The 24,400-nt window shown below is 37.5% G+C and overlaps 2 protein-coding genes across 3 annotated transcripts; both read right to left on the minus strand.

Moving 5' to 3' along the window:
* Nucleotides 1–124: 124 nt before the first annotated feature.
* LOC120718665 (proteinase-activated receptor 1-like) lies at nucleotides 125–17,553 on the minus strand. Of its 2 annotated transcripts, XM_040007272.1 has the most exons (3): nucleotides 17,185–17,307; nucleotides 14,362–15,485; nucleotides 125–630 (listed from the first exon to the last, which is right to left on the minus strand). In XM_040007272.1, the coding sequence occupies exons 1-3, from the start codon at nucleotides 17,279–17,281 to the stop codon at nucleotides 598–600; spliced, it is 1,254 nt and encodes a 417-aa protein (XP_039863206.1). In that variant the 5' UTR covers nucleotides 17,282–17,307; the 3' UTR covers nucleotides 125–597. The 2 variants fall into 2 exon arrangements, with proteins under 2 accessions (XP_039863206.1, XP_039863207.1); XM_040007273.1 differs by lacking the exon at nucleotides 125–630 and having other exon boundaries at nucleotides 12,801–15,485; nucleotides 17,185–17,553.
* LOC120718669 (proteinase-activated receptor 1-like) lies at nucleotides 438–4,917 on the minus strand. Its single transcript, XM_040007276.1, has 3 exons — nucleotides 4,834–4,917; nucleotides 3,071–3,313; nucleotides 438–1,516 (listed from the first exon to the last, which is right to left on the minus strand). The coding sequence occupies exons 2-3, from the start codon at nucleotides 3,115–3,117 to the stop codon at nucleotides 718–720; spliced, it is 846 nt and encodes a 281-aa protein (XP_039863210.1). The 5' UTR covers nucleotides 3,118–3,313; nucleotides 4,834–4,917; the 3' UTR covers nucleotides 438–717.
* Nucleotides 17,554–24,400: the final 6,847 nt, after the last annotated feature.

The following is a 24,400-nucleotide window of genomic DNA, read 5'->3' on the forward strand; positions in this document are numbered from 1 at the left end:
TATACCATTGACTAGACCTCACAGCCGCCTGACTGAAATCCAACAGAATACCTCTGGGACATTATATTTGTGTCCATCTAATTCTAGATAGCTAGAAGAAAAAAAACACACAATACACATAATAAAAGATTAAAGTACAGTTTATTAAACAGAAAAAATACTTCTGAACTGCCTAAGACCAACAACTCCTGAACCACACGTTGTCGTTATTTTCTAATATATAATTACTCATAATGTTAGCTTTGCGAGAGATGGGCAACTTGCCCAAGTTGGACCCCACCTCTTGTCCTATGGAATGTATATTGTTTATGTAAATGCATATTTTCTCTCCTGGTGTTTTCTTTCTTGTTTCTTAAAAGGATCTCTCATTGACCATGTGTAGCCATGACCCCAAGATTTAAAGCTGTTTCTGTTGACATGACCGGTTCACAAAGAAGTGGAAGGTATTCAGTTTATTCTAATCATGAATATAGAGAATTTAAAATCTTCCTGTTAGCTACATGCTCTTATGTCAGCAGCTTTGACAAATTATGACAAATTGCTGATGTTATATTATAACTTTAAAATAACAGTTCAGAATCAATGAAAGTGTGACAGTCAGTCAGGCCAGTAATTTCTTGTTTGGCTTGTTTGGAAAGAACTCGCTCTGGTAACTGAGGTCTTGATTCTGGACTTTTCTGTTTGACTGGATTTCAGCATTTGTCTTTTGCTGAATCTTCATAAATAAGATGGTGAATGAGTGCTATTGTCATTATTACACTTCAACATGTTGGATAGTTGTTTCCGGAACTGGGAGGATCCAAAGTAGTAGAGCAGGGGATCCAGGAGGCAGTTCAGACTTCCCAAACACAGAAACACCAGATAGAGTGCGTAAGAGCCATCGGGTGCCTCCTGGCTCTTCTCTGTGTTAAGTTGCAGGTAGTGTGCGAGCAGCAGGCAGTTTGTAGGCACGAAACACAGCAAAAATATCACCAGCACAGTCAAAGTCATCACTACTGCTCTTCTTTTCCTGTGTGATGTTTCTGGAACATCATATTGGAGTCTGCTCAGCGAGCAGATGACTCCAGTGTAGGACACCACTGTGATGAGGAGAGGTATTAAGAAGAGGAGGCAGCAGAGAGTGACGAAGTATGTCTTTAACCAGATGATCTTATTTGTGGAGTGGACATCATGGCAGGTGGTGATATTCAACTTAGTTAGGTTAAAAGTCTGATCAGAGGAAACAAGAGGCACAGAGCCAGCAAAGGATAACACCCACATGGTTATGCAGGCTATGACTGTGGTCCGTGAGCTTCTCCAAGCCAGAGAGTCAATGGGATAAACTACAGCAAGTAGACGGTCCACACTGATGCAAGCTATGAGAAGAACAGAGCAATACATGTTCCAGTAAAAGGCAGCAGTGACCACGCTGCACATCGACGGGCCAAATTTCCAGTTGTTGCCTTCAAAGTGGTAGGAGATCTTGAAGGGGAGCATCAGTGCAAAGAGCAGATCGGCTAAGGCCAGGTTCAGCATATAGATTGCAGCTGGCTTCTTAGGACGGATCCCCCGAGTAAAAGCCAGCAGGGCACAGATGTTAATTGGCACACTGATGGAGCAGACCAGCGTGTAGAAGGAAGGTAAAAGGATGGTGGACACAGGGCCAGTTAGAAACTTCAGTGCCTCTTCTGAAAGTCCATCTTTTAAAAATGTTTCATTGGATTTATTAACTATGGTCTCATGATATGTTAAACCTGCTCCAGATGCTCCGTCCGGTCCTCTAGTATTGTTTGAAGTGCCTAAAACGAAGAGAGAGATTTAAAGAAAAAAATGTGTCACTTTAACATATGTCAACTATGTAGCTTTAATATGGAAATTAAAGCTACATCATTGAGATTATTGGATAAAAGCTCTGTTAACAGAAGGTAAGAATGTTATTATGAATCTAGTGATTTAAGAAGTGAAATGAAATACAGATAATTTACTGGCTGATTTCAGGTGTAAATATCTGAATATTTATTATTATTTTATTTTTGTATTATTATTTATTTTTCCAGGTAAAAATCGAATTTCCAAGAGAGACCTGGCATCATGGCAGGAAAAGTTTAAACATTGCAAATTTAACAACTGGTCACAAATGAAGGACTTTCATTCTACAACTTATAAACAGGTTGTTAAGTGCGCTCTAAGTTTAACATATGATGAGTTAAAGCTTTCTTATAATTATTGCCTGCAGGAAAGATACACATGGTTAGTGTGTAAATACTTCTTTTTGCCTCTTTTTATATTATTCAATAGTCTTAATTTAGAAAATTGTTTATAAAAACTATGATAGTTGATCTTTATAATTTTTTTCACAGGTTACATGACAAATAAATTAGTTGAAGCTCTGAATCAGTAAAAAAGAAACATGCCAAATATTCTGTTTTGAACTTGTTGAACAAGATTTTAATGTTGCATATTTAACAATTAATGAAAATAGAGAGAATTGGGAGAACAAAATGAGAGACTGACAGATAAAAACAAATTGTTTGTGTTATTTTTTTAATGGTTAACACATGCAGTAAAAAGTAAGTCCATCACAATTAGAAACAGAAAACTCACTTACCAGGAATGTTTGTTTGTTTTTTCTTTATTATTATTGTTATTTTTTTGCTATTTTCTTCTTAAATATAACTGCACACTTTCTATAGGCTCATGTAAAGCTGAGGAACACGAGCCAATGAATTTAATTATGAGTAAATGTGGCTACACTGTTTATCTGTATATGACAATAAAACTTGAACCGTGAAACTATTATTTCTGCTTGATAACTGTCAAAATTAAATTTGTTTTAGAAAAAACTATAATATTATATAGATTGACAAAATTATAAAATAGTCTGATTTCATCTCTAACATATCCATCAATTGTTTACTAAAAGTGCCTGTGTTAATTTAACATTAAATAACTCAAAGCTTTCTTACCATTGTTGCCTGCAGGAAAGGCACATGCACACAACAGAACCCACAGAAAATGTTTCCGAGACACTAAAACCGTGGCCATTAGGATAATGGTGTTAAATTCAATTAATCTTCGTTCACGTTCCTACTAAATTGCAGCTGGCGTCTTGGGACGGATCCAACAATTGAAGACCATTATGGCAAAGATGTTAATTGGCACACTGATAAAGCAGATCAGTGTGTAGAAGCAAGGTAAAAGCAAGGTAAAAGGATGGTGGAGACAGGGCCAGTAAGAAACTCCAGTGCCTCTTCTGAAGTAACTCTTTCTTTTGATGATGGTAGGACAGCAAAACCTGCTCCAGTTGGTGTCTTTGTTTTATTTTTTTGAGTGCCTAAAAGGAGAAAAAAACACTGTCACTGTGATCTAAGATATAGATATGGAAGCAGAAGGAACATTAAATCTTATAATAAAGGAGGAACTCCAAAAACTAAATGGGTAAAACACAGAAACATGAATAAAGCAAACACAGAAGACATGGCACAGAAGGAAGAAAGACTGAAGGAGGGATTAAACTAAAGAAACTAAGAGCTATAGAAAATACGCCAAGAATACACAAAACAAATATGCTGAAAATATTAAACAAATCAGAATAGAACATTTAAATCAACAAAACTTGAAATGACCCAGTGCCTTGACAGCATTTTACTGAAAAGTTAGTATCTTGGCTGTTATTCTGAAGCGCCACACGAGCTTGTAACATGAGCCATTACTTTTTGACACTTTTTAGCCTTAGACATTCATGATAGTTATAAGACGTGATCTACAGGCAACTGAAACTCAGGAGGTTGAATGAATGAATTCTTAAAAAATTAACCTGTCGCTAGAATAGACTACTTTCATGTTAATATTTTAAAACATTAGGCACATCCTGAGATTCCTCTCCTTTGTGCACCGACCCCAAATAGGCTGTTGTGGCTGTGTATGATTATTCCACCCTGAGGTACTGGATTGTTAAAAGAAGATTGTTAAAAGAATAGATTGTTTAACTGCCAATGTGCGTTTTTACTTCGACAAATGACAACAAATGACATTAAAGAAGAGCAGCATATGCTGTTCACAATCAGCATGAGTACAACCCACATACTCAACTCTGTTGCTCAACCTAAAAATGCATTTTCCTTACAAATTTGGCATTATTTATGTCAGGGGGTTGTGTCATTAACCTTTGGCTCTCGTCCCTCTGTGTCCACTTGCTCTCTCACCCCATGTGTTTCCACACCCCTCCTCACCTTTATTTATTGTGTGAGTTTCCCTTTGTTCATCGTCACGTCGTCTGGTCTTCTCATGTCACGATCCAAGTTCCCATGTTCAGGTTTTGTTATGTCCTAGTTTCGTGTTCTATGTCCTTAGCATTTAGTATTTGAGTTCTCCCTGTTTAGTTCTTGTTAGTTTTGTCTTACTGTTTTCCTGCCTTTTGTTTTGTATGTTTCACCAGCCTTATTAAGTGACTCACTTTTTGTTAAGAATTTTTGCTTCCATGCATCTGCAGCTGTGGACCTCGACAGTTTAGGGGGACAGAAAGAGGTTTTCCAACAGAAATAATATTTATTGGCAAGGAGCATAGTTATCATCAAGAAATAATGAACCAACCACAAATTTCTTTAGTTTTTCTGCTAAGGTATTATTTTGTGATTGAAATGTGTTGCAGGTAGATTGACTCTAGATAATTGCATAAATATCTTAAATAAATAAATAAATAAATAAAAAATACTGACTCTGTGTAGGATACTGAGTTTAAAATATTAATAACGACAGGTAACAAAATCTAATTAATATATTAATATTCCCTCTGTATATGAGTAGAGGGCAGAGACTGAACAGTTCAAGACAAAACAGTGTTTTCAAGCTTACCTGAGGTATTTGAGGCAGAAATGCAGCAGAAATTAATGAGAAGGAACAACAAGAAATGTGGTGAAGCCATGTCTGTAGCTCTCTTGTTAGGAAATTATTTGACTTCCTTAAAGGTTTCCGTCTCCTTAAAATGCCAGCTTCAATGAATACACCCTTAAATGGCACGTTTGTGCCTGCTGTTTGCGTCATATCTGCCTGTGTGATCTGGTTCAGGTTTCTTCGGAGCTCCATTTACTCAGTGGAAAAAAATTATCGGTAGCCAGATACATTAAGAGCACATACTGAAGAACATTTTACACACTCATGTATGTATCTTATCATGCTGTCAGTGGCAAAAAATAGTGCTTTTATTTTATTCAAACTAACGTGAAACTCTTATTTTCAGTCTCAGTAAATTTGGCATTACTTTCTTCACTTTATTTATCATTTGTTCATGTTTATTTTTTAATAAATGTTTATTTGTGATCTCACTTCTTAAATTAAATAAATTAAGCATTGTCTTTGCCATATTTTAGGTTATGAAAGCAAGGACAGATGATCTAATCCCATTTTTACAAAATGTGAAATGTGAAAAATGTGATCAATATGCGTTTGCGCTGCCAACAGCCTCACAATTTACTACTTCTACACACTGTGGGCCTGCACAGGTAAGTTTCCTGGCAGGTGACTTTAGGCAATACCATTCAGGGAAATGAAGTGACTGTTGTGTAAAGAAATGAAATCTCGTATGGTTTCCAAATCCTCCTGTGCTGACTTGTCCTTTCCATTTGTCCCTCTTCTTTGTTGCTCTCTCTCTCTCTCTCTCTCTCTCTCTCCTGCAGGGACTGCAGCGTTTGCTGTAAACTCAAACACAGCTTTTATCCAACTGCAATAACACGTCTGAATACTGCTACAATAAAATCTCCATCACGCCACTCGTATTAATCTATTCGCTGACTGAAGCATGTATGTGGGAATGTATGTGAATGTTTGCTGATACTATTCTTATTAGCACTTTAAGTATTTTATATATTTTATTTTTTGATTTTATTGAATTTTATTGTTTTATTTATATTTTGATATTGTTAGGGATGATGCACTGATCGGGAACCATTTTTAATTTCGTTGTACCTGTGACAATGACAATAAAGACATTCTAATTCTGAGTTTCTGCCCTTTAATTTTGCACATCTGGAGGAGCAAAGTTCACCTGTTTGCAATCATGTCATCTCCTTGCTCCTATTTAAAGTTGAGGTAGCTTTGCTGTTGATGGCTGATTGCTGCACTGATCCCGATAGTGAAATTGGTTCCTTTTGTCTGAATCTTTCTTTCTGAGAAGCCATGTAGATCTGAGAGACAATCTGAACAGTGATGATCCAGACAAAAATTCTCTCAGTACCTTTATTTCTCATATTAATGATAATATCATAAAACTGTTTATTTAAGGTAAACCTGTATTTCCTCAACAGTAAAAAAAATCCAGACTATCAACACAGTCATGCACAGTCGAGGAGCGTGTGAGGATACATTTCACTGCATGTTGTACTGGTATAACTATGCATGTGACAAATAAAGAATCTTGAATTTTAGGGAGGAGATTTCCAAATAAAACCCTTCCCATTCACCTTCCTTTTACTACCTCCAATGCCAAAATAAAAGACAAGAAAAAGAAAAAAGGACGATGAGCCACGGATGACAGCAGAGAAATATGACGTTATTCTTAAAAATGAATTAAATACAGCTTTAATACTAATGCAAGGTTTCCACCAGCAGAGGGCAATATACAAAAACGTATGTGTCACCGCTTCTCAGTCCTTCCCAGAGGCGGAGCCAGACATTTGAAACACCCGGGGCTTAGCCCAAAAGGGTAGTATGCATGTGGGATTTTTTTTTTCCCTGGGGGGGGGGGGGGGGGGGGGGGGTAGAAATGACTGAAAGATTAATAGGCTCTGTTTTGAGTTTTGTTCAAAAGAGAATGACTTCATATAGGGAAAAATATATATCACATGTGCAGGACACCTTAAACTAGTTTTTTAATTAAGCAGCAAGGCAGAACAAAGTCAGGGCTGTATCAAGACACGAGGACTAAACCCCAATTCAACCAGACCCAGAACTGATCCAGAATTAAAACAGGACTACAACAGTTCAAAATCAGGACTACTTGGGACTTAACCAAGACAGAACCAGAATCAGAACTAGATGATAGTAGCACTAAAAATCATCATAGACTTGCACTACATTTATTTTTTAATTTTACCAAAGTACAATATTTAGATTGAGAAAAGTTTATATAATTATTTAGCCTTGTTGTGCAAACAAGCCTGCATAACTTAATAAATATAGAATTTGAAAAATAACAAACCTAAAAAGAAACACTAGGTACGAGATACATGAGGACCTATGATACGGTGATACTTTTGGTAAACGACCATTTGACTAACATGTGTGTGTCACCTGCTCTTGTTCATCTCTGTTCTGTCCTCATTCTCCATCTCCCTCTCTGTTCCTCTCTCTCTCTTTGTGCTGACAATCATCAAATATACAGATATTTACAAACTCTTCAGATAAAAACACAAACACTTTTTTAATTGTAACATAAAATCAGACTAAATGTTTATTTTTTTTAGATTGATAAATATAAAAAACATATTTGTTAACTTTAAGAGTAAAGAGAGAAACTATCTGTATTTCTTAATTGCAAATGGCACCAAATTGTATTCAAAATTGAGCCACACTCATGGAGCTCCACAGTTCTTTTTCTGGTGTTTTGGTTGACATCTCTTGATTTTCCCATGTCACAGAAACAGGCTCTGTGTTTTGCCTTATATGCATCCACAGGTGTGCCACCAATTTACTCACATGGACTCTACCAACCTATCAGAAGCTTCTTCAGCTCAGAATGGAATCGTCTGGAGTTTTCTTATTAATTAACAATAAACTTAGTGTACATGTGCTCCTAAATTTGATCAAAGTGATAAAAAACAGAAAGCTCTGTCTCTCTTTATTCTGACATTTAACTAATTCAAAAGATATTTCAATATTTATCTAAAACAAAAGTTTACTCTAAATTGATGTTGTACAGTAAAAATGTTTTATGTTTTCTCCCTAAAGTGTATGTAAATATCTGGTTACAAATGTGAATATCCTGCTGTGTACTGAAATCCCTCTTGTTTTGCATAGAAATATACTGAACAACATACAAAGCATAATATATAAAATAACATTTACCTGAGTTTTTTCTTTGAAAGAACCCTCTAATGTCCATTCTTATGTTTCAGTACATAACTGAAACCGATTTAGTCGGGGAGGGTAAGAACTGAAAATATGAAATAAACACAGGTAAGCTAAGACTCTCTAAAAAAAAAAATAGCTCGGCTTTTCATTTCGCCATTTGTTGATTCACTTGAAGAGCAAGTAACGTAATATTGGTCAAGTGATCAGTTTAATATCAATCTTTCGTGATGCACCGTCATATTTACATTATTTGTACGGTACGAATGGTTTGCTTTGGTACCTGGTCGAACTTAAGCTCTCCTTAGTATGGCTGGCTCCGTCTCTCCAACAGCGCACTCACGGGCAGCAGCTGCCCGCCCCCTCGCTCAGTCGCTTAGTGCCTGAGCTTGGATCATACCAATATCAGGGGGGATTCACGCACAGTCGTAAATTCCCACAGTGTGCACTATGTGCTTCGAATATTGTGTGTACTTTTTGTTTTATACAGTTGTCAGCCAGGCATCTAACTATGAAAAAATTACACTCCAAAATACCCCGGGCTTCTGACAAAACAACCCGGGCTTAAGCCCAGTAAGCCACCCCCACGCTCCGCCCCTGGTCCTTCCTTGTTTAAAACACAGTAACAAATGAATGTTTTCGAATCCTGTAACTCAAAAACATTTATTCATATGGTTTCTTTTAAATGAATGTGATGTCTAAAACTTTACTACATACTTTTACACAGAGAGTGCATGTTTTGTTTATGATATGTTCTACATTTGGATCTACTACAGTATTAACGCCCTCAATGCAAAGGTTTTTACTTCACTTCACATGCAGCAACCAAAAACATCTGTCATTTAGGGGAGGCATGAATTGGGTCAGCTCTGTCTTTAGGGTCAGTGGGTAACCTGGAACTGCACTAACTGAGCTAGATACTTCTAAATAAATATGCAGATCAGTAAAAGTGGAAATGTAGTCTATGAAATGTACTCAAAGTAAGAAAGTAAAAAGTGGCTCTTTTGAGGACATTTCGACCAGCTTTTTTGTGTGCAAAGATAACTGAACCTTGTATAAGTTAATTTAAAACAATTATATTAGTAAATTACAGCCCCTAAATTGTCAGTGGACAGTTCATGCTGTCGTTATTATAGATGGTACAAAGTTGGTATGTGTGGTAGATGAGAAATTTGTCTCATATCATACCTTCATTGTTGTTTTAAATGTTGTTTTGACTGTGTTACTGTAGGGAGTATGCAATGGGAATGTAAAGAGAAATGAGTAGTAACACTTTTGCCTTGGTTGATTCTGTATTGACTGGTTGTTAGCTGAGTGTGAGCTGCGTGCCAGTGTGTTCATTCATCTCCCTTTCGTATGTGAGTTAAGAAGACATATTTACTGTTACAGTTCATGTTTTTCAACGGTTTAAACAGAAAAGAAGGTAACTTAGTTTGGACACTGAGCGCAGCATTTGAAATGACCTGACACTTAAAGTTACTCCCTTTAGCTAGATGCTGAAGTACAGTGACCACAGCCTATCTCCACTCATTACGTTGCTGTGCCGAACAAACCCAAAATAAAAACAAAACAATACAACGCTATGATGATGCTATAAATTATGCATGCTTTTGCCTCTCTGTATGCGATAAGCCCAGGCAACTGATACACCATTAAGATTGTCTTTCATGTGTTACTGTTTAGACTAAAAATCAGTTTAATGTTTGGCATGCGATGTGAAATAATAACTCCTGTCAAATTTCTTAAACCAGAAGTAGCAAGCCTATTTGAAAAATTTAAAGAGTAGACAGTATGGTGTGATGCCAGTCTGTCTCTCAGTCTGTCCCATCAAAATAAAGTACCACCCCCACCTGTGGATTCTCAGCAGAGCTGCTTTTTTTTTTTTTTACTGTGTATTCTGAAAATCAGAACAAATAAACTGCAGAAAATAGTTTATATGAGAGCTAAAATAAATTTGAAAAAGTACAAACCTACTTTTTTTCCTATTTTATTTTGTCCATCTAATCATACAAAACTCAACAAGTGAATTGTTACGAGTCTAGCCTCCTGTTTATTTGATGCTTTGCTATCCAAAACATCTCAGTTTGACTTTTCTGGCAAATTTGATGTACCCTGAAACTTCATCTTGTATGTAATTTTTCTCTGACACGTTTTAGCCTAAAGAATTTATAATTATAAAACCATGAATGAATATAAAATCAAGTTTCTATATAATTATAAAAACCCGTTCACAGGTGAAACTTGGATGTTGGACAAATGATGTCTTAATACTGCATAAATACACATGTCCCTACAGCTACAGCGCCTTATTGTGCTTAAATCTACAAACCCTTCCCTTAAACTTTTCCTTCTTGTTTTCCTTAAAACCAACAGTGTGTGAAATGCCTGTTAACAACCTTGAGAAAACAGACCCTAAACCTACCTGTTGTACCTGTTGATTTAGTAATATCTTCCTGGATGGCCTGGTTCCAGGTTTTCTTGGAACAGTGAAAACCAATATTGTAAATAAACAAACAGACGATTAATTCAACATGCATTCTGAAGGAAAATTGACACATGCAGCATAATAGACCTGTGAGAAAAAAAAACATAAAAAGCTTCTGTTACTGCACGAACTGGTCTAGATAACTAGAAATATTCCCATCATAAAAGATAAAAGTAGAATTTACTGAAAACATAAGTAATGCTTATAACCTGGGCAAGACTGCTCCTGAACCACTATGAGTTTTTGGGTTGGTGTTAGAGCCCCTTTGTGTTTCTTTTTTTATTTCTGTGTTTGTTTTATAAACACTAAAAATTTACGAATAAATTCTTTACAAATCCTACCATGTGGATTCATGGATTTTTTTTTCACATTCTGTCTCTCACAGTTGAAGTGTACCTCTGGTGCAAATTACTGACCTCTGTCATCATTTTAAGTGGGGGAACTTGCACAATCGGTGGCTGACTAAATACTTTTTTGCCCCACTGTAGTTCAACTGTTAATTTGTCTTGTTTAAACTCACCTTACCTACCTGTGTTCCAGGAACAAAAGAAGGAAGGTTTTACTTCCTGTATTTATAGCTTACTGGTTAATCTGAGGTCACAGGAAGAGACCAGGAGGAGAAGGGGGAGAATCCTTGTAATTTAATAAAGTTGATTTTAGAGTGTTAGTAGAGAAATTGATTTGTTGTAATATGTATTGACTATACCTTAGAGTTTTATTGCTAGGAAGAGTAGCAGTACAGGTTGGAGTATAGAAGTGTTTGACTTACCTTAATCGATTAGTACAGGGGTGAATGAACTATTTAAACAGATGAACGCAGGTGTTCAGGGAGGAAGGATCAGGTCAGTGTAGCTGTGTGCAGTTTGACCTTAATTTCCGTCGATTTAAGTTCAGTTATGTTTATTTGAACTGAGTTAATTATGGAGTTGAGTTTTTTTATTTATTTGTGTAAATATTGGTCACAAAATGGTGAATAAATCACTTGCTCACTGGACAGTATCTGTCTCCTGCACTTCTTTGGCTGCTTAAGTCAAGTCCTACCACACTGCACTATCATATAAATATTTGAAAAATTCTTTTTTTTTACATTTTGAGAGGTCGAAATTATGTTTGGTTTTTTTTTTCTAGTGCTTTCAACACTATCGCAGACATAAATTTGAAAGACAAGCTGGAGTGCATCTCACCACATGGATCCTGGACTATCTTACCAACCGCCCTCAGTATGTAAGGATCCAGACCGTGTGTCTAGTAGAGTAGTTGTGCCTGCAGCAGACACTCCACAGGGAGTGTCTGCTGCAGGCACAAACATTCTCTACCTACACCACTGAACCTAGGTGTTCACATGACTTGACTGGACACACCCTCTTGACCCAGTGGAGGTAGCCAGTTATAGGGGAATGGTGGTCAAACTGTCATCCCTGCTGGAGAACACCTCCCACCCCCAGACAGATCACCCGGACAGCACTGAGCAGTTCCTTCAGTGACAGGTTGCTGCACTGAGCAGTGAATGTACAGATGTGAAAACACACCACATATGCACAGACTGTGGTCTGTACATATCTTAGTGTGCAGTACACAATACCTGCAGCTAATAACAGCCAACCACTGCATTGTGACACGATCTGTTTTCCTGCTACTAGTAAACCTATCATTTTATCATATACACAAAAACACACTTAATGTTTATGTACATATATTTAAATTATATTTCTTCTACCCTGTATAGTGTATATTTTCTTCTATTTTTGCAATATATTATTGTTGTTAGGTAAGTTGCATCTATTTATTCCCGTCTACTTTGCTGTTGTAACAACTTCCCCATGTCTTGGGCTAATGAAGGCTATCTTCTATCTCATCTTGTCACTGATAAATTAGTATCACTGGGTTTGGTACTGTTGACTGAGCCAGATGAGTTATTTTGAGGCATAACACTGGGGTGTCTTTTCATTTTTATCTGACACGTTTTAGCCTGAAACATTGATCATAATGCTAAAAATCATCCACAGGGAACTGAAACCACAACACTGGGTAAAAAATAACTGTTAAAATATATATCCACAATTCTAAAAGAAAATATAAAAATTATGACCCACTGTAAAATGTAAATAGTATTAGAATTAAATCATTTGCAAATCTCATAAAGCCATAGTTTATTCACATTGAACAGATATCAAATGTTTAAAATGAGAAAACGTATCTTTGTAAGAAAAAAAAAGTCATGTTGAGTTTGACAATAATTCAATTTAATTTTATTTATATATCAGTTTTATATTTTCTTTTTTGGCTTCCTTAAAGCCAACAGTGTCTGAAATGTCTGCTAACAGTTCCAGCCTTGAAGAACACACCCTAAACCTACTTGTTTGCACCTGCTGTTTCAGGCTTCCTGCCTGGCCTGGTCCCAGGTTTCTTTGGAACACTGTTAATCTAGTGAAAACAACTCTACTCTAAATAAACAAACATACAACCTAAATTCAACATGCACTCTAAAGAGCATTCCAGGAAGTCTTTAGCAAGCATGATTGTTCTGAACTGAAAAATCCTGTGTGTGAAGAGAAATGGGTTATGATGCACACAACAGTGGGGATTACAAATCCCAGAGATCCCACAATCAGGAAGCAGACTGCTACAGTTTCTTTTTATTAGCGGGCTTGGTGAAGTCATGTGCACAGGCGAGTTTAGATCCATATAGTATCATCCTTAAAAAGAAGTATAGAGATATTAGGAATTGCTCTGACATCTGCTTTCTCTGTTATATTTTACTTCCTGATTACAAGGGGTCACGACAGCAGGTAACCCCACATGTGGCGACTAAATTTAAAATTTAAATTTAAAAAACAAAACAAGAAACTTCTGATTAGAAACGGTTTATTATGAATAGTACAGATCCCACATATTTATCTGATCAACCTAAATGGTGGCACTTTAATATTACTGCATTAATATTACTGCAGTTGATGATGATAACCCTTTATTTCAGACATATAAAAGTTCAACCAAAGACATGCAAACATGAAACACATAAAGGTTGAGGGAAAGGGTTGAGACACAAGGGGAATCTAATAAAGAAATGAACTTAGCTAACTTAATGAACTTAAACATAAACATCAAAATGAACTAAAACTTAAACGCTGGGTCAACAGACCCAGGAATGTGACATTCTGTTGATTTACCTTATTCATCATTACCTCCACTTCCCCTTAGCACTGGCATACGCTTGCCACAAAGAAAAAAAAAAAGGAAAATCGATGTATAAATGTAGATATAATGATAAATATAATTCAGATCAAAATCAGCAAATGGAACTATGAGGGAGGATGTTTGAGGCTTATTTTTATATGCAGTGGAAAAATCGTGTTTATTTTTACGATATGTCCTAGATTTGGATCAGTTTTTAACACATACCAGTTCAAAGGTTTTTTACTTGATCTGCACTAAATGGTCTAGATAATTAAAAATAAATATTCACATCTTAAAAGATACAAGTAGAATTTATTGAACACATAAAAACACATCTCACCCGGGTAAGCCTGACTGCTCCTGAACCATCATGAGTTCTCCTATTGAGGATTGGTGTCAGTGTCCCTTTTGGCATCTGTGACTGATCATGTGTGTCTATGAAACAAAGATTTAAAGCTGTTTCTGTTGAGATAGCCGTGGAAGGTATTCAGTTCATTCTGATCATGAAGAATGATATGCCCAGAACTCTAAACGCTCCTGCTAGCTACGTGCTCATGTTCACAGCTTCTGAAATTTCATGACAAATCACTGATGTTATTTCATAACTTTAACAGCTAAGAGTCATTTAAAATATCAGCTCAGAGGAGTAGTAATTTCTTATTTTGGCTTCTGAGGCTTGATTGAAAAGAACCCCCTCTGGTGGAGATGTTTTTTCCAGACCTCCTGAATCTCCATGAAGAAGTTGCTGACTGAGTGATATCTCTGCTCTGTGTAATGCTCTTACACTTGACCATGTTGGATAGTCGTTTCTGGCACTGGGAGGATCCAAAGTAGTAGAGCAGGGGATCCAGGAGGCAGTTCAGACTTCCCAAACACAGAAACACCAGATAGAGTGCGTAAGAGCCATCAGGTGCCTCCTGGCTCTTCTCTGTGTTAAACTGCAGGTAGTGTGCAAGCAGCAGACAATTTGTGGGCATGAAACACAGTAAAAATATCACCAGCACAGTCAATGTCATCACCATTGCTCTTCTTCTCCTCTGTGATGTTCCTGGAACATCATGTTGGACTCTGCTCAATGACCAGATTATCTGAGCGTAGGACACCACTGTGATGAGCAGAGGCAGGAAGAAGAGGACACAGCAGATGGTGAGGAAGTATGTCTTTAACCAGATGATCTTATCTGTAGAGTGGACATCATGGCAGGTGGTGATGTTCAACTCACTGACGTAAAATGTCTGGTGGATGGTAAAAAGGGGAATCGAGCCAGCGAAGGATAACATCCACATGATTATGCAGGTTATGACTGCAGCCTGTGGGCTCCTCCAAGTAAGAGATGCCATAGGGTAAACTACAGCAAGTAGACGGTCCACACTGATGCAAGCTATGAGAAGAACAGAACAGTACATGTTCCAGTAAAAGGCAGCAGTGACCACGCTGCACATGGACGGGCCAAATTTCCAGTTGTTGCCTTCAAAGTGGTAGGAGATCTTGAAGGGGAGCATCAGTGCAAAGAGCAGATCAGCTAAGGCCAGGTTCACCATATAGATTGCAGCTGGCTTCTTGGGACGGATCCCCCAAGCAAAGACAATCACGGCACAGAAGTTAATTGGCACACTGATGGAGCAGACCAGCGTGTAGAAGGAAGGTAAAAGGATGATGGACACAGGGCCAGTTAGAAACTTCAGTGCCTCTTCTGAAAGTCCAAAAGATGTTTTATTTGATGAATTATTTGAATTATTATTACCATAGTTAAAAACTGCTCCAGATGCTCCATGTGCTCCTGTTTTAAAAACAAAATAGACTTGTCAGTGCATTCTAAAAAAAAAACAGAAATCAAAGGTTATTTGCTGGATATAAAACTATGATGGTAACATTTTCTTAGAGTTTACAAATCAGAAACAGACGCAGTTTTAAATCTGTTTGTGTCAGGCGTTGTGTGGAGGCGAGGAAGAAGGAACCCAAACGCAGGACTGGCCGGTAGGTGAAGGTTTATTATAGTGAATGGGTGAACAGAGGGTGAACGGACACTGACTGGCTAGACAATTGAACGGCTGACTGAACTGAGGGAACACACGGGAAGGACAACGTAACATCAGACGTACATCAATGACACGACAAAGAACTGGTGAATCCAAGGAACTAAATACACAGGTTGAATGATGACAGTGATTGGAAACAGGCGAGTACAGGGCTGAACATAATCTGACTAATGACACGGGGGACAAGCTGACACGGGGAAAGGACAGGAAGTGAGAACATTAATGTGGCGAACTAAACTGAACATGAACAAGCTGAAATCACTGGGTCAACGACCCAGGAACCCTGACAGTTTGTCCGCTGAATTTACTTTTCAAACAAAAGAATTAAAACACATCCAAAGTCTTCTCTTGTCTAGTTTTGCCCTAAAACTTGCACAAAGCTCAGCGACTGGGATGGTTTGCCAATTAAAGGTCTCTCATCTCAGTTGCAAGCAACTGCAACCAACAAATAAAGCTTATCCATCCATCCATCCAAAATAACATTGATGAGGCTAGTCTTCGGATGCTGCTGTTTGGTCACAACAACTCAGTCTGACCTTTACGTGTGCACAAATTTGACAGACCCAAGAACATTATCTCAAATATATTTTAAAAGGAAATGCATATCACAGTTTCTTTTTCTGAACATGGTGAATATAATCTGATGTAAAATTTGTGTATACCTTTCAACACTAATGTTCCTCTTCAGATGTGCAAGCTGCCAGTGCCATAGCCATCAGTGCAAGACTATACATGCAGGCTTTTGAACTAAGAGCTGATAACATGCCTGATGTTTGCTTTCCTTTTTAGTCTGTACCAAGGTCATTATAGTTAACTAAAGCTAAACTAAAACTAAACATGGATGTGAAAAAAAAAAAGCATTTTAAATAATTAAGATGAAATAAAAACTACAAATTTGAACAATTATGTGAAGTTGGAAACTAAAATAAAACTAAAACTAAGATAAAATATGGATGAAACATCTTTGCTTTCTGACATATGCCCTCCATCCAATAATTATAATTTAAAAAACTATAACAAACACCGAAAGCCATTCAAAATGAACTAAAACTTAACATTAAAAAATGGAAACTAAAACAAAAATAATCCCCCTCTCGACACTAAACAAAACGGGAAATCTTTAAAAAAAAATCATTAGAAAATATAAAAATATAACTCTTGTCTGGAGAATGTAGTATTTTGTTGTTTTTTTTTTAAAAAGATTTTGAAAGCTTGAATCGTCTCACCACAAAACAGTTTTGTCCATTTTAAAATCTAACATTGTTCTTGAAATAGTACACTTTTTTATGTCAGGATTTCTATTGAAAATTATTGCATTCACCAAAACATTTTTTGAATTAGTCTTGTATTTGTTCTAACACAGATAACAATAAGTAATTTATTTGGATTTTATGAGTACAGACCAACCAATTCAAGACATCACAGTATTTTCAAACTTACCTGAAGTGTTCGCGGCAGAAATACAGCAGAAACAAAACAGAAGTAACAACAACTGTGTTAAAGCCATGTTTGCTTCTCTCTCTCTCCTTTTTGGCATCCTTTAATTCAACAGTGTCTTAAATGTCTGTTTTAGAGAACAAGAAGAACAAGAACATGCCCTTAATGTACTTGTTTGTACTTGCTGGCTTTCTGCCTGGCATGATTCCAGGTTTCCTTGGAACTCTTACACAGGGAAATGTTAGGTGACGGCTGTGTGCGGACAGGGATAGGACCCAAGATGCAGACTCCAGAGACAAACTTAAACCAAAACAGCTTTAATGCTGAACGCAAACATAACATAACTGGAAAAAACTCAAAATAAACTAACACCGGTGGACTGGCAAAACACACAGCAAAATAAACGGTAGATCACGACACGGACACAGAGAAACACAGGGCTTAAATACACAGAAGGAGCAATCAGGGAATGAGTAACAGGAGGGAAACACAGCTGGGGCAAATCAGAACTGACGAGACAAAAGGAAGCGTAAACTGAACACACTGAGATAAGACAGAGACCTTCAAAGTAAAACAGGAAACACATAACACAGACTCACATGCAGGCACTACAGAGGGAACAGAGACATGGGACCAGGGCAGACACAAACACTGACTGAACACGGGGATATAGGAACTAAGGATACACAGAGACGCGAACTAGACAAGGGGATACAGGTGATAGGGGAGACAGAGCAACTAAAGAAGACAGAGACATAAACCATAAGACAGAACTCAAAAAAACCAAAGACTAAAAAGTATAAATAATATAATAAACTCAAATACCCTGGGTCAACGACCCAGGCATCCTAACAGGAAAGGAAAATTCCTGGATGTTGGATAAATTGCTTCTCAGTTCTACATGGGGTGGCAAAATATCCTTAGGCAATATACTAACCCCAAGTTGCCCTCTGATGCATTCATTGGAGAAAAACACGTTTTTTTGAGTCAATTTTTACAACATTTACAACAATATTTGTAACTTTTTATATTAAAATCTAAATGTTACGTCTAAATAGAGCTGGGCGATAGAACGATAACGATATGTATTGCGAAATAACTTTTTCTCGATAGAAAAATTAAACTATTGCGATAGGCCTCACCGCTCTTGTTCTCTTAAAAAAAAAAGAAAAAAAAGAACAGCCAATCCAAATTAAGTAGTGCAGAGCCGAACCAATCACAGCCGCAGCGGCACGTCACGTGACTTGTTACATACAGCACAAGTGCCAAGCCGCACATGTGTATTTGTTTTGGGAAGCAGCCAGCCGCCGTGCCGCCCGGGTAATGGAGGAAATGAGTGTGCCGACTAGAGAAAAATCAACCGAGAGTGTGACCGAAGGTTACCGAAGAGAAAACAGATGATGGCTCCAATGCCGGAGAGATTGTTGAACGGAAGAGCCATAGAAGTTCCGTAGTGTGAAGGTATTTCTGCTATTTCAAGTCAAACAGAGTAGCGTGCACTGTAAATTGTGCCGAAAGCAAGTCTGGAAATACAATAAAGCGGTGCATGCTCAATCTCTGACCGGAAGCGCTAATTCGTCATTCGGCTTTTGTCAGACTAAAGTAACTGTTAAAACTGTTTGAAAAGCTAAGCTATACAACAAGGAGAGATTGAGAATTTCCTTTGAGTTCTCAATTTGATATTGACAAAAGTTAGTCAATTTTGTCTGTTCTTCTGTAAAACAAGCTAAGATTTATTTTTAGAATTAATATTTTGTTTCTAAGTGGAATTGACAATTTAGTAGTCTGTTTTGTTTGTTCTATTTTGAAACGCTTTAGCGGCTGCCTTTTGTGTAGTTTGCAATATTTGCCTTTATTTATCTGAAAAAGTCTCATGTTCCTTAAGTACATCTACCCTGTTGAACTTATTATGGGAAATAAATATTTAAATCAAAACAAGCTGCTGATTATTTCACATTTTACTTGTGAGCAACGGCACATTTAAATCTTACAAATATAGTTATTTGGCTTATATCGTTATATATATCGTTATCGCCTGAAATGAAAAAAAAAAAACATATCGTGATATGAAAAAATCTTATATCGCCCAGCTCTACGTCTAAATGTTTAGCTAATATGCACATTTATCCTGCTGGTCAGAGGAAATACCGAAATAAAAGCTTTGTGAAAACCGTGCCTGTAGTGGCGAGGATGTGTGACTGTGGTCCCCTAACGGTTACTTCTAACCGCCATATGTTGCTTCAGTTATTTCCTACGAGCATTTCTGGTAACTTAACTGAAAACATCAGAAGAGCCATTTTGGTGGTCTTTCAGCAGTAGTGCAATTTTAGTGGATGCAGTCTCCACAATCCCCAAAGCACTTGGTGAGTTTATTGTATAGCCTGGTGTACGGTTTGCAGTGTTAGCTAAACTAGCCATCAGCAGGTAGAAAGCAGCCGAGGCCGACCTGGACTCCTGTTCACATTATATTGTTGGGAACTGTCAAATGTTACAGTGGAGAAAACTTTTGATATCACTCATGACTGGAATATGTTACTACTAACCATAGCAGGCCACTGTAAAAAGTCAATTAAAGTTTATAGAGGAAAATAGCCAAACTTTAACAATATTTATGAATAACAGGGGAAGGATAGACTTGTCACATTCAAAATAGAGATATGGAATAACAAACACTGGTCCACGTGATTTAGGTTCTCCCTTGAAATAGTCAATAATTTAAAAAAGTAGAATATAACCGACAGGGGCATGTGATAGGATGTGGTACTGCAAAAGAACAAGAGCAAAGTAAAGAAAGAAAAACCTATTGTGTTTAGTTTTGATAAATTAAAATTAAAATGTATCATTACACTCAGAGGATCAATATGAAATCATAAAATATGCAACTTCTGTATGAAGCACATGACTGATAACTGTTCTGTCCTGAGCTTTTTGTTTCCTATAGCACCCGCTTGACCATAACACCACGCCTAAGGAGGGTAATTGCAAATATTCGAGGGAGGAATATCACCAAAAGTGGGAAAGGTAAGCCCTGATGGGGGTGATAACACCATGAATTTCACTTATGGTCAAATTCTTAAAATTCGACACCAAACATAAAATTTCTCCAAAATTTAGAGACAGAGTGGAGCTCATCTAGATTTGGAGGGTTTGAATCTATAATATTTTGAAATAACACTCAATATAATGTTGACCATGTTGATTATGTTTATACTAGTGTGCAAAGGTTGGCTAATCTGACCAGGGAATGCAATAAACAGGAGTGTCGGAAAAGTTGGTGTTAAAGCCACCTCTGACAGTCCAGACTAGGATGGCGTTGGACATCCTCGGATGGGAACAGGGTTGGTGTGACCAAGGTGTGGTTTGGCTGGTTGTATGTATATTTCAAAACGATACAGCTACCAGTTACCAGGGCATGGAAGAATGACAGACATTATTAAATGAGAAGGAATTTTCTGGGATTGAAGATCCTCTGGGTAAGTGTTTGACCAAAGCATGCATAAAATAAAAGCTATCATTTTGTTATTGATTGGTAGTAGATTGATAATTGGCCACATTCAAAGCTGTATTGACTTGTTGTGGATGCAGTCTACGTCATGTTTAAGAACTCTAATTAACAGATTGAAAACAGCGACATTAAGGGAAGAATATGCAGTGCCGCACTATCAGATGCCAGTGACGGTTGGGCTCAGTGATGAATCAGGTGAGCTGGATTCATGGCTGAATCAAGACATAAATTCCCCTGCTGTGGGCAATAAGGGAAAAACAGTGGGTAAAAAGGGAGTTGCAAATGTGAAGTTCATATTAACATACAGGTTTTGTTTCTAGGCAGTTCTGCGGACGCAGGCTCTGGGCGGAGCCAGATCTAATATGATAATTAAATTGATTTCATTCCCTAACACAGGATGACAAGACTGGAGCAACGATACTCGAGAGAAGAATTTCTGATGTTTTCGGAGATAGGATGTCACTAACCTTTTCTTTTAATTTTCTAGCTCCGATGAATTGACACATGGGAAGTGTGTCAAAAAGGGGGAAGTTGAGTTTTAACATCAAACAATGGTTTTATGAACATTTTTATGACTTTAGTTGTGTTTTTACTAATTTAAGTATGGTAAAACTTCAGCTTATAATGATCCAAAAGTTCCCAGACATTTTTAGAGAACCAATGAGAAGCCTATAGCATTATTTTCATGTTTAAGCATTAATGATTGAAATAAACTGAATAGCGTTTAGAAGCTAAAATGCCTGTGTTCATGAGAAGCTGAGTATCATACTGGAGAGGAAACTGTGGGACGGCAGGCTGAATGAAACACATGATTTTTGTGAAAAAGGTGGCAAATGTTAGAATTAAAAATGGTTAATTTGTTTTTGATTTCTTTTAGTAAGCTAAGTGGTTATCATTAATTTCATACACACATTGCAAATGTGCTCATAATGAGTTGGCACTCAGTCTTTAGAAGGTCATAAGCTTCATTTGGCGTGATGTCCGGACTGATATAGTGTAGATATTGACTTTGAGTGCAGAGGATGCAAACATGCTTACACACATAGATTATGGTTAGAATAAGTCTCTGGGTCAGAGAGTCCTGAACATGATATTCAAAACCAAATTTGCATCACTAGAAGAACAATGGATAACAAAATTAGATTATCAAGGCTAGGGAGAGAGGTGTTTTGGTTTTCTGCGTTACAGAGAAAGGAAGTAGACACCAGATGAGGTCACGGAGATATGAGGATCCTTCGCTGCAGAGACAGACACAGAGACTGCCAAGACAGCAACTGGGGTGAAGTGTCATGGCATTTGAGCTCCGACTAGTCACCTCAAGAGGATGGATCCCATAAACACAGCAATAACCATGAAGGGGTTGGCAGAAATCCAGGAACACCAGACCAATGAGGTTCGAGAGGCTCTTGGTAAAAAGGGGGACACGGCTGTGACCCCAGAATACACAGATCGTTGTTTGAAAATTGGGGCAGAATAATCCCCTGATCTGTGCAACGACTGAAGGGTGGTCTAACCCCTGAGGTCGAAGAAAGAAGAGGAGCAGAGAATCACTCGACTGGAAGACACTGATAGCTGCAGCAATAAAATAAAGGTTAAAAGCTCCTTAGACAGAGGTTCTAGTCTGAGTACATTTGAAAGGTACAAGGTAGCACCAGGATGAGGTTGGGAAAACGGGAGCATTTGACAGAGTTAACTGGAAATTTCTATTTGCAACTTTACACAAATTTGGTTTTGGATCCTCTTTCATAAACTGGTTAAAAATATTATATAACTCCCCAACAGCTTGTGTCAGAACAAATGACCAGACATCCTCCAGCTTCTGTCTCCTGAGGGGCACCAGGCAGGGATGCCCACTCTCCCCTTCACTGTTTGCAATTTTTATTGAACCACTAGCAGCAGCAATTAGACAGAATTCAGTAATTAAGGGCATAAAATGCAAGAACGTGGAACATAAAATCAGCCTTTATGCGGATGATGTGTTACTCTTTCTCCAAAATTCACAAACCAATATCTCTGGTGTGATTGAATTGATAAACTCTTTTGCAAGAATATCAGATTACTCAATTAACTGGTCAAAATCTACAGTCCTACCGATTAATTGCTCCTTCCATAATTCCTCTTCTACACCACTGCAATCGGGAAATATAAAATATTTAGGTATTAATGTTTCTCCCAAGCTTGCAGATCTAACTAAATTAAACCATATCCCACTTTTAAAGAAGGTAGAAGATGATCTGGCTAGGTGGAAATGTCTACCCATATCACTCATGGGAAGGGTTGCCGCTATAAAAATGATGGTCTTACCAAAAATAAATTATTTATTCTCAATGATCCCAACTAAACCGCCACAAGATTGGTTCAGATCTCTAGATTCATGTATGTCCAAATTCCTTTGGAAAAATAAACCCCCACGTATAAGCTTAAAAACACTACAAAAGACCAAGGATAGAGGAGGATTAGAACTACCTAACTTTCAGCACTACTTCTTAGCCAACAGGCTTCAGTTTATCTCAGGATGGCTAAAACATACCCTCTTAGATGAACCTTGGCTAGATGTAGAACAAGCACTTTGCAATAATCTAGAGATTTCAGACCTACCATTTATCAGCTCAAACATCCAACGACATGAATGCTTTAAAAGCATCAACATCAGCTCTTCTCTGACAGCATGGTGGGAGTTTCTAAAATTGACGGCGTCTTCATTAATCCCATGCAAACGTACACCTATCTGGAACAACCCTGACATATTACAAAACAATAATATGATAAACTTTTCAGATTGGAGTGGTAAAGGAATCAAATATTTAGAACATATACTAGAAGGAACAGAATTTATTTCATTTGACGGACTAGTTACACAATATGGGATCAACAAGAAAAGATTTTTAGAATATCAACAAATTAAATCCATAGTAAAAAAGAAATTTAAACCGGGTCAAGTTGAACTACAAACACCACCAAGTGTGGTTCAATTTCTTACTCTTAAAACCCCCAAATTACTATCCAAAATATACAGAATGCTTTCTAAAACAGATGAATCAATATCACTTCCTATTGCAAAATGGGAAGCGGATTTATCAGTTAACTTAGACCTAAACTTCTGGTCTCAGATTTGCTTAAAAACCTTTCATTTAATTAGAAATCCCAGTCTTCAATTAATTCAATACAAAATATTACATAGAGTGCACTATACAGGTCATCGGATGTTCAAGATGGGCTTTATGTCTACCAACAACTGCTCACACTGCCAAACCAATTCACAGGACAATTATATCCACGCTCTTTGGTTCTGTCCACCAGTTCAGAAGTTTTGGCGCGAGATATGTGAAGACTTATCAAAGTGTCTGAAATGTAACATTCCAACTTCCCCCTTAGTGTGTTTGTTGGGCAGCTTAGATAATGTCACTTCAGAAAAGAATATCGCCCATATGGTTTTCACTGCCAAGAAAACAGTCCTCATGAACTGGAAAAATAAAAATAATCTTAATTCTAACCAATATAGAAATTATCTATTAGATTACATTAGTCTTGATACAGCCTCTGCCACCACATCAGATCAATTGCTCTGGGCTCCTTTGATCAGCTCCATCACCTAGTGGGGGGGGGTGTCTTAGTTTGGTCCCGCCTTCACTGTTGTGATTGGTGTGGGGGTAGGGACAGGCTTAGGGCGTCGGGGGGTTCCCCGGAGGCATCCTTCTTGGGGGGCTCAACCCG

Source organism: Simochromis diagramma, unplaced genomic scaffold (genome assembly GCF_900408965.1).
Source record: "Simochromis diagramma unplaced genomic scaffold, fSimDia1.1 OVJJ01000682.1, whole genome shotgun sequence".
Taxonomy (NCBI): domain Eukaryota; kingdom Metazoa; phylum Chordata; class Actinopteri; order Cichliformes; family Cichlidae; genus Simochromis; species Simochromis diagramma.